General features: G+C 44.1%; 1 protein-coding gene across 1 annotated transcript; it reads right to left on the bottom strand.

The window, feature by feature from the left end:
• Positions 1-2,312: 2,312 nt before the first annotated feature.
• Positions 2,313-10,150, bottom strand: paqr9 (progestin and adipoQ receptor family member 9). The gene is made up of 4 exons (XM_084043337.1): positions 9,619-10,150; positions 7,096-9,165; positions 5,592-5,876; positions 2,313-2,840 (listed from the first exon to the last, which is right to left on the bottom strand). Exons 2-4 carry the CDS (start codon positions 7,665-7,667, stop codon positions 2,525-2,527), a joined length of 1,173 nt encoding a protein of 390 aa, XP_083899463.1. The 5' UTR covers positions 7,668-9,165; positions 9,619-10,150; the 3' UTR covers positions 2,313-2,524.
• Positions 10,151-11,251: the final 1,101 nt, after the last annotated feature.

The following is an 11,251-nucleotide window of genomic DNA, read 5'->3' as shown; positions in this document are numbered from 1 at the left end:
TTTGTTAGCACAGCGTAGCAAGCCATGTTTGGAACTGGCAGGAAAGTAACTCCCACGGGGAAGTGAACTGGCTGGCTCTCTCTCTCTCCCATTATAGCCGTTTCAAAGCGGACAGAACGCCCTGCGGTGAACCCTTCCAAAACATAATCCTTTCATCTCTTCCTGCTTGTCCTCGGTTTCCCCTACAGTATGAAACAACGTCTCAGGAGGGGCTTCGGGAAAAGGAGGCCTGGCCTCAAACATGTGGGAGCCATAAAAAAAAACAGACTTTTATACTTTAGTTGCGCGCAGGTCGCGCAAATGTAAAATAGACGATGTACTTAACCCATTAAGACCAGGAAGGCATCTGTGTAACCAAAGCTTTGATTATTTTATACTTTGGGCTATTCAAAAATAGCAGATATACAGTAGATCTGCTATTTTTTTGAAAAATCATGAAAATTTGTGCAAATAATGATATAGTTTTTTTAATATAGTTTATATATTAAACTATATTAAAATAGTTTAATATAGTTTTTTGGGACCACCCAAAACAACATTTTGGGTGGTCCTTGACATGAAAAAAGTTTGAGAACCACTGATATTATAGCAACATAATAACATTTTAAAAACTGTTAGGATTTAGATTAGAAGACATTTGTAGAATCCCCCAGAAGTAAAGATTTGAGTTAAAAAAAACATATATTAAAAAAAAAAATAGCCCAAAGACATCTAAAAATGACACACAGATGCGTTCCCGGTTTGAATGGTTTAAGCTCACAACGCATGTTTGTGAGCTTGTAAATCAGCTGTTTTCTGTGCGTAACATGGTGTGCAATTCATAGATTATTGATTATAAATTGAGGGTAAAAAGGCCATTCACGCCAAGACCCTACAACTATGACGATAACGTCTTTGTTGTAGTTGTGGCGAGAATGATTTTAAAACAATATTTTTATATCGTCTCTGTCCAAAACTGTTACTTTTCAGGATTCTAATTAATAAATAGCAAATGTATCGGATCTACAAGCTCAAAACGTGGTGGGAAAGGCCCTTAAGAGGGAGATACAAAAAGAAAAGAATGTGTTGCTCTTCTAGTACGCTGTAGCTTCACTTTATCCTCATAGTCCTGTGTGCGTGTGCATGTGCAAATCTTCACTCAGACAAGCTGCATATTAACCTTCATTAAAAAACTAAACAAATAAAATTGCATTCGCTAACGATTTGTCGTTTAGTGCAGTGGTTCACAAAGTGGGGTCCGGGGACCCCCCAGGGGTTCTGGAGGGGGTACCAGGGGGTCCCCAGGTAAATCATAGATGGTTAGGAACCAAAATGGACTCTTGCAGGTCTGTAAGTCCGAATGTACAAAGGAACCAGGGTCCATTTGGTTCCATTTAATCTGAGTTAAAAAAAATAGTTAATAATATAAAGACCTTATTAATCCCACAGGGGAAATTCTGCTCCAGCTTCACCCAGCTGCTTCATCCGGCTGCTCAGGTGGTCATATCGATCACTCAGGGCCGGGGGAGCACTTAGGGGTTAAGCGTGTTATTGCTCATGGACACCTCGACACATAGCCGGGGCTCGAACCTGCATGGGACCTTCTGGTTTCCCCATGAGTCCTCTCAACTCATTCAGCTATGGCCACCCACAGGGTCCGTGGCCGAACTGGTCCTTGAACAATGAAAAAACAATTAACTCTTTGCCTGCCATGGACGTGTTTCCTCATCGAATTCTGCCAAGGTGCAGCCTGCCAACGACGAGTTTGGACGAGTTTTGTGTTTTCAGTGGTTTTCCACCAGATGGCGCTGTTATCTAGCCTATGAATGATGCTTAGACATGCTGACAAAAGCTTGTTTACTTCCTGTTTATTTCCTATGGGGAAATCCGTTGCTCTTGCCTTACGGCAAAAAACAAGCCTCATTCAAATGGCCACAGCTGTGCAATGGATTACCACGACCGTAAAAAAAAATCACTATACTACGACAACCCTGTGCGTGTAAAGAGACGATCTCTGTGATGACGGAGGTCAAGGAGAATATTCCATGATTTTTCAACAGGTAGCCTACAGTAAAATGGCTCTTTTTCGCTGGCAGCAGTGGCGCAATATTACACATCTGGCAGTCAATTAGTAAAAGGAGTAGTTCACCCCAAAAATGACTTATTTTCTATCAATTACACACCCCATGAAGCCTTGAATTCATGGAGATTTTTTTGTTTTGGACGCATTCCTATTCCCCAATAATTTGATGACCGGCAGAAAGATTCTAATGTCTCCGGTAGGAGACTCAAAGAGTCTCCATTGAGTCTCCTACCGTAGAGACCGCCGGTCATCAAATTATTGGCTTAGGAATGCGACAAAAACAAAAAGATCTCCATGAATTCAATGCTTCATGGGGTGTGTAATTGATGGAAAATAAGTAACTTTTTGGGTGAAGTACTCCTTTAAGAACCACTGTCTTTTTTTTTGTTGTGGCATTTGAGATGATTGTTGAGCCGCTCCGTGGCCAGCTGGTGGCGCCGCTGAGGCCCCGTAGACGTTTTTTTAGTGGCATTTGTGATGATTGTTGAGCTGCTCTTTAGCCAGCTGGTCGCGCTGGGGCCCGTAGATGCGGCTGGCGCACCAGGAGAACCAGGCGATGATGGAGGCGATGGTGGCCTGCAGCAGGAGCATCACGCCGTAGGTGGAGGCCACGGCGGGGCCGGGGAGGCGGGGGGGAGGCGAGGCGGAGGGCAGGGTGAGGAGGGCGGGGGACAGCAGGAGGGCCCTCACCTCGGACTTGATCATGTGCAGCTCGTCCAGGATGGAGAGGAAGGTGCAGCAGTGGAACCACTGGTGGCTGTGGCCCCAGATGTCAAACCTGGAGCGTATAGGAGGGTGCCAACAGTTAATCAAAGTAGAAACAGAAATACTCAGCCTATATAGATTAGGGATATCTAAATTATAGGAATTAGGGATTCTACTCATGCGCTCGTCTCGACTCAAAAAATAAAGCTGTTCCGTAAGCTGTTATAAAAGTTTATATGAGGCCATATAGCTACTATTGTTGAACGTGTTGTGTTGTGACTATTATTATTTGGCATCGGGACAGAGAGCTCAGTCTTACATTATTCAAATTTGTCAAAGGTCAGCCTCGTTAGTTAAGCTGCTGCAGCCTACGGATTAAACAAGTGTTCTGTGTTTAATAAACACATGTTTACAAAATAAAGTCTCATTTTTATTATCATTAGGGCTTTGATGCAAATTGAATAAAAATCGAAACATATATATATATTTTTCTATAGTATATATTTCTTATACATATTTTTTTTGTAAAGGCTTGTTCAAAGACATTAACATAAACGTTACTGTTTTCCAAAACAGCCAGTTCAAAATATAATATAATATATTTTCCAAATGCGAGAGGAACGGTGGAGAGGAGGTGTGTTTCTGTCTGTGTCTGTCCGGTCTGCATGCGCGTCGTGTGCGCGTTGGCTAGTCCTGCTTGTGCATGCTTGAGCCCGCTTGGAAATGGCAGCACAAGAGTGAGGTGTGGGATAAAACAGTGCCAATGTAAATTGTGCAACACAAAGTACAGTATGCGCATCACTCGTCGTCAACATCAGTGATGTCAAATCACATTGAGGCGAGACACCTGGTCCCCTTCACCCAAGCAAAACAGAATGGCAGACGCCAGACTTCACCGTGAAACCTCGCCATTGTGATGACCGGCGGGCAGAAAAGATCACTGATTTGACAGCCAAGATGATTGCCTAAGATATTATGCCTACTAATAGCAAGGGGAAAGGCTTCCGTTAGCTGATGGCATTTCCAGAATACGCCGTGCCCTGTCGTCAAACAATGACAGCGCCGCGAGAGAGAGAGAACGTACGCTGAGGTAACCGGAACGATCGCCCCAAAACACACTCGCAGCCATTTTTGTGTAGAAGTACCTTGTGGCGACCGTTCCCAGGTCGCCGGATTTGATCGGGGGCGACCGTGTTTAAGGGCGAGCACCTCGCTGAGGTTACCAAACACTCCGTAAAGTTTATATGAGGCCATATAGCTACTATTGTTGAACGTGTTGTGTTGTGAATATTATTATTTGGCATCGGGACGGAGACCTCAGTCTTACATTATTCAAATTTGTCAAACGTCAGCCTCGTTAGTTAAAGGGGCTACACCATGAATTAAAAATATATATATTATATATAAATATTGCCCCCTAATATGTTTTAAACAGGTTGTAAGCCTAAAAAACATCCAGATATTTTTTCTCACAATCTGACTGTCTGTCATTCCAAGCTTTTTCAGCTGCAATACCAAAACGTCCTATTGGGCAGGGGGGAGCTACTGAGCAATTCTGTCTGGCCATCGTCAATGCAAAATCAGGGCAAGTGACATCACTTGCACAGCCATTCTGAAATGGCCTGTTCAGACACGCCCATTCAGGAAATCCATGAAATGAGCATGAATGACTGAATGTTAAAAAAAAATATTTTTTTGGGTACAAGAGACACTGGGGAGCCCAAAAAATACTAAAAACCTAAAAAAAAATGAAATTCATGGTGTAGCCCCTTTAAGCTGCTGTAGCCTACCGATTAAACAAGTGTTCTGTGTTTAATAAACACATGTTTACAAAATGAAGTCTCATTTTTATTATCATTAGGGCTTTGATGCAAATTCTAAACATGATGGGTGCAGCTGCAGAATGTGGCGCTTAAAGGAAAGCTCAATTTGGCTCTCCACTTAACTGCTGCGCAGCGAAATGAATAAATAAAAGAAAGAAAAATCGATCGACACATCGATTATTGCCCTCGACACGTTGACTCGCAAAATATAAATGCAATTTGCCGGGTGCACGGCTCACAAAGACTCACAATAAGAAAATAACAGCCAGCACTCCGAAGTCCGTCTGGTACTTTTTCATTCATTAAAGGACGACTTCACCGATTTTCAACCTATCTTCATATAATTGGTCCTCACTAATACTCATGATAAAATGGTACCATTTTTTTCTACTTGGTCTGTGTCTCATAGGAGGGCTGTGGACAGTCCAGAAACCCGTCTACCAGTGACATTATCGTTAGGCATGATTTTTTTTTCCAACAAGATTTCACATTTTTTATTTAGATTTTTATTAACATGAGAACAATGGCTTCTTTTATTGCATTGCAACTTTCCAGGAATAGAAAGCCTGCAGTCTCTATTAGCTTGGATTCCCCATTGATGATGTCACTGGTAGACGGGACTCTGAACTGTCCACAGCCCTCCTCTGAGACGGGTGCATTTCTCCTTTCCGACATGTCGCCTTTCCGACGTTGACGAACCCTATACCTAACCCTAACCCTAACCGCACGCGGAAGCCACTAGTCGGAGTGGTGAGATGTCGGAATGGAGAGTGAACACCCTCTGAGACACAGACCGACTAGAAAAAAATTGTACCATTTTATCATGAGTATTAGTGAGGACCTATTATATGAAGATAGGTTGAAAAGCGGTGAAGTCGTCCTTTAATGCACGGGCATACGCCGGCGCGTTTCGGCGTCAAGCCTTCTAGGACCACAATGGAAACAAGTCTCCAGCCAGGAGTGATATGTTTTTGTTCAAATACGTGTAGCTGCAGCCCTACCTGCCCGGGGCCAGCCGCTCGGGGACCTTGCTGATGTTGAAGACGGCCGACACCACCAGCCAGAAGCAGTGGCGGTAGAAGAAGTTCGGCATGGAGGCGGAGGACAGGAAGGAGGTGGAGGCCTGCGGGTACGGGCAGGCGGTGAGGAGGCGGTAGAAGATGGGCGTGGAGGACACCAGGAAGGGCAGGAGGAAGACGAAGGTCCGGATGACGTAGCGGTGCTTCCGCCATCGCTGGCGGGTGTTGCAGCAGGAGAGAACGCAGATGATGGCCACCAGGCAGGAGCTGAGGGTGGAGAAGGATTATTATCATATCGGTGGTGGAAAGTAACTGAGTACATGTACTCGAGTGCTGTGCTTAAGTACAATGTTGAGATATTTTTTACTTTACTGGAGTATTTCCCATTTTCAATACTTTTACTTCTACCCCACTAACATCTCAGAGGAAAATAGTGTGCTTTTACTCCACTACAATTATCTGAAAACTTTAGTTACTAGTTAATTTGTAGATTTTGATTATTATTACAAAACATACTTTAACCACTTCAGCCCTATATACATTTCGGCCATTTGAAAATAGCTGATCTACAAGCTCACAATGCGTCGCATCGCGACACATTGTGAACTTGTAGATCTGCTATTTTCAAATGATTTTTATTTGAAAACTAAGTATAAGTCCATTTTTTTAATTTATTTTTTACGAAAGGGCCTACTCTGTGTGGAGTTTGCATGTTCTCCCCTTGTCTCCTAGGGTAGTTAATACCCTCACAAAAACATGTAGTTATCCTGGTCGCTATACCGCCTCCCCCATGACAGCCGGGGCGCCTGATGGAGGGGAAAGGAACTGGTTGGAATAACGTGTTCCTTCCACGCGCTACGTCCAACCAGGGAAACTCCCCCCTGTCAGGTGACAAGAAGGTCAGTTGGCTCTCATGCACTGAAGGAAGCATGAGCTCGGCCCTGGCCTCCCAGGCTGTGGGGGACTGGTGTAGCGCTGGTGTAGGGCTGGTGTAGCGCCCAGGATCACTTAGGAAATTGGCACCGGGTGAAAAAAATAGGTTACAAAAATCGCGGGATAAAAATTATAAGTAAAAAAAAAAAAGTATAAGTCCATTTTTAATTCCGGACTTTTACTTGTAACAGATACTTATAAGTAAAAAATATGAGTACTTTTTCCACCACTGAACAGTTGTGGACCAATGATGTTTCCACCCGACAAAGATGATACATGTTTATTTTTTTGTGTTGCTTTTTACCCCTTTTTCTCAGCAATTTAGTCGTTATGCCAATTGACACATGTATGTGTATTGTCGCTGCTGTTGTTTTATCCCACTGATTCAGCTGCCAGTGAGGAGCCCCCGACGGGAGGACGTAGACTAGAGCCTTCGTCCTACTCCTCCCATCCAACCAGCGGCGTGACGAGGAAACAGTGGGCCCCGGCCCCCGACGCGGGCCCCTCAACCGTGGCCCCTCAACGAATGAAAAAAATGGAAAACTATAATAACCTGGGGATGTAGAGGGTATCGAAGAACGTGCTGAAGTCCGGCCAAGGTGACAGGAAGAGGGGCTCCTCAGGGTCCCCCCTGAGGCCCTCGTCCGGTTGGGAGCCGGTGTCGTTGTTGTTGCGCGCCCCCGCCGCCGTCGTCTCCCGTATCCCCGCCCGCGGGTGGATGTAGTAGTAGTAGGCCAGCGACGAGCCCACGGTGTAGGCGCTGATGGTGCCGTAGTCCACGAAGAAGCACACCTCCCTAACCACCAGGGACATGGAGTTCAGCAGGTGGGCCATGCTGCTCGCCATCAGCAGGCAGAGCACCCCGATGAAGTAGCTCCACAGCGGGTAGAAGAAGGCGTCGCCGCTCGCCGGCGCGCCCTCCCAGCCAAACGCCTCGGCGAAGTGGTACGCGAAGACGAACACGGGCAGGAAGTGCGTCCAGAAGTTGCCCGTCTCGTTGGTGGGCCGGAACGCCGACAGCAGGCACTGCCCGAGGCTGTAGTTGGGGAAGCGGTAGCCGGACAGGATGTAGCTCTCCGTCACGCGGGCCGGGACGTCCGTGTGTTTGAGGAGGGGCAGGGACATCGTGGGGGGCGGTGTAGGGTTCTATTTTTAGAACACTGATATACAAACACTAGGAGACAGAGAACTGCCTTGCACTCTCTGTGCTTGTCAGCCTTTTTTTCGTAATCAGGTAACACCTGTGTGCATTTAATCACATACACCTGTGTCCTACATCCTGGTCCATGATCTCCAAATACAATAAGTGGCCACTGGACACTACAGACGGTATTAGGCCTTAATAGAGATAGCTGCTTGTCCTGTAACTACAACACCCTTGTTGATGAGGTTGTTGTTTTTTATTGCAATGCACTGAGTCAGTGCCTTTTTGTTTTATTGCTTGCACGAGCACTTGGCTGCCAATCGCAGCATTAGCTTAGAACACAGACTAAGCTTCCTGAATATGGACGGATAAGGCATCGACTGTAGGCAGCTCTGAGTCAAACGAAACGACAAACAGGACGAGACGACTTCTTTTCTCTTCAACCTTTGAGCCCAGCCTGCACCGCAGGCCGCATGACCAGTCGGCTAACAGACCACAGAGCACCAACGGGCTGTATAGTCTGTGTCATTTATGACCAGTCAGCTAGACCACAGAGCACATTTGTACATGGCAGTCATTTATGACTGCAATAATCCCCTGAGTCAGATGAAATGTAGTCCACCAGTGCAGTGACACAGCAGCAGAAGCAGGGAGGTGTAATACATGTAGGATAAACCAATGGAGCAGACAGTCTCTCTCTTTTATGTTGTTGTTGGTGTTGTTGTTTACACTCTCGACCCCGTGTGTAAAGTGTCTATAGTGTCCAAAATGTCGACTATAGAGTTAATATTCCGTACTTGTCCTGTCGCGCCCCTGTTCTCTCTTTATGGACTAAAATTCCTGGAATATTCCCTTGTGTTATCTGGAAAGAGCCACTCTCCTATAATGCACGTCCACTTTGTTTGTAATATGCATCATTGCCTATTAGGCAAAAAATGGAAGGGAAGTAATGAAAAAAAACAAAAACATGGCCACTTCATATCATCGGGTGGAAACCTCATATGATATGTCCAGACCTGTTACTTTTCAGGATTCTATTTAAAAAATGGCAAAACTAGCATATCTATAATGCTTTTGTGTGACGCTGTTAAAATATGGACATAGGAAGCTTCTGCCCAACAGCAATAATATATGATATGAATCAACTTGAAGTGTTTATGATCCAGTGTAATAATCATGTAGGTTAGGCTGTACAGTGGAAGGTGTCCTGGATATGATCCAGTTACAGACAGAAGTAGGTCATCATGGGAGACATGGATGGCAGCCTTCAATTATTCACGCCGATTAATCCAGTGTAGAGTCCAGTCCTACTTTGTATTGTAATCCATCAAGCCCCCATTTGTTTTATGTGCATCAGAGGAATGTAAATCACAACAGAGAGGATGCAGTGGTAGGCTAGCTGTTGTCCTGTAGTTGTCCTGTTGTTGTCCTGACCTGTAGTTGTCCAGTGGTCCTTAAATGCAGCTTAAATCGGCTTCCCTGCAAATAGGAGTGCAATAATTAATCCAACTAATCGATTTAATCGATTATTATTTTAAAGGTATTATTTTAATGAAACATGAATTGATTACAAAATAATAATAAATCAATAAAATACTATTTTTATCCCAAAAATCACAATAAATAGTAGAATAATATAAATTAATATGAATTATTTAAAATAAATGTGTTGCTATACTTTCGCTATTATATTTGTGTTTTTACACCAGACAACAACAATATATATATATATATATATATATATATATATATATATATATATATATATATATATATATATATATATATATATATATATATATATATATATATAGATAGATAGATAGATAGATAGAACAATTTTTAAAACATACTTGTGATTAGATTATTCAGTTAATCGAAAGACTACCCTAATTGATAGAGAGTAATCGGCTGTTATAATGTATATCCTACCTGCAAACTATGGCTGGCTGCTGTCAGATCTCGTCCTCTGCAGTGACAGTGACAGACTGTCGATGTATATAGTCCTTAAAACAAGGTCACGTCCTGAAGCGACGGTTCTTTTATAACGACCTGCCGTCCAGCGGAGGAACGAGACACCATGTCAGCTCTGCTTATCTCCTCCGTGTCTCCGGACCGGCCGGCATGTCTCTATCTGCTGAACCTCCGTTAGATCGTCTCTAGAGCCTCCTGGACAGGCTGGTCGACATAAGGAGTATCGGTGCTCCGGGTCAGTGATCACCCTCGTCGCTCCGGTTCGTCCTCTTTCTGTCCTTGGGAAGAATATTATTCTAGCCTCCAGCCTAACGGCAGTGTGTCAGTGTCAGTGTCCGGACGGTATAGATCTATAGACAGACTAGAGGACAGAGCTGTAAGACTATACCTCCACTCCGCTCTGTGCTGCCTGTCTGTCATTCATTCATTCATTCATTCCCGTTACATTGTATCCGCTGCTTAACAGTCAGCTCTACAGTACTGTAGTGCTGCGACCCCTTTAATAATCCCTCCTTCCTCTATTGGTGCTGCTGCACTGCACCTCTCTGTCTGTCTAGGTCTCTCAACCTCTCTCTCTCTCTCTCTCTCTCTCTCTCTCTCTCTCTCTCTCTCTCTCTCTCTCTCTCTCTCTCTTTCTCTGTGTGTCTCTCTCACTGTCGCTCTCTCAAGGCAACGTTTTTCGTGTGTGTGTGTGTGTGTGTGTGTGTGTGTGTGTGTGTGTGTGTGTGTGTGTGTCTGTCTGTCTGTCTGTCTGTCTGTCTGTCTGTCTGTCTGTCTGTCTGTCTGTCTGTCTGTCTGTCTGTGTCTCTCTCTCTCTCTCTCACTGTCGCTCTCTCAAGGCACTTGTTCAGATCATTTGCATAGTGTTTCAGATTGTTCAGCAGCCAGTGATGACGTCACTTTTTGTTCTGCTTTTGGTGAAGAAAAGAGCAGGAGAAAAAACAAGGTTCACAGAATCCTTGTTGTTGCTGACTTGCTGTTATTGTAGCTACTTGCTTTTGTGTGTACAAAGGTGAATTCAATTACACTAGGGGTCTTCAACGTTTTTCAGGCTTGTAGATCTGCTATGTAGATCTACTATTTTTGGCTAAAGTTCTCCTCAGAAAAGGGACGCTAGGGTTCAAGTCGTTAATGTAAAAAAAAAACTAAATCATATCACACAAAGATGTGGCGGCCCCCCTGTAGTAACTCTGAGGACCCCCTAGGGGTCCCGGACCCCCTGTTGAAAACACCTGCAACACAACATATCTAGGCTCACTTTTGCATACCAGTGGCCTTTAAACATTTTGTGTCCAAGGCACAGGGAAAGTAAAAAAAAATAATAATAAAAAACTTCAGTAAATACAAAATAAAATACAAACTTTCTACGAATGCCTTCTAAAACAGTAGTTCTTGAATAGCCAACACTATAAAATCTAAGATGACACAGACGCTTTCCCAGTTTTAATGGGTTAAAGCTGTAGCTAATGGAGGTGACCTCGTTCTAAAGATTGATTCTAAAGCCTTGAAGCTTCAAACATGTCCTGGTCATTATTGGTTAGGGTATGAAACAACACCACAAGGTCAGGGTATCATCTGAGGTCAGGCTTTA

This window comes from Gymnoscopelus microlampas (assembly GCF_963454915.1).
Source record: "Gymnoscopelus microlampas genome assembly, chromosome: 19".
NCBI lineage: Eukaryota > Metazoa > Chordata > Actinopteri > Myctophiformes > Myctophidae > Gymnoscopelus > Gymnoscopelus microlampas.
Note: the sequence above shows the minus strand (reverse complement) of the source record. Positions and strands in the feature narration are given on the sequence as shown.

Excerpts from the sequence above, each read along its gene's own strand:
- paqr9 (XM_084043337.1), bottom strand. The coding sequence starts at position 7,667 with ATGTCCCTGCCCCTCCTCAAACACACGGACGTCCCGGCCCGCGTGACG. Across the intron at positions 5,877-7,095 it reads GATACCCTCTACATCCCCAG|CTCCTGCCTGGTGGCCATCA; the intron begins GTTATTATAGTT and ends CTCCACCCTCAG. Across the intron at positions 2,841-5,591 it reads GAGCGGCTGGCCCCGGGCAG|GTTTGACATCTGGGGCCACA; the intron begins GTAGGGCTGCAG and ends TATACGCTCCAG.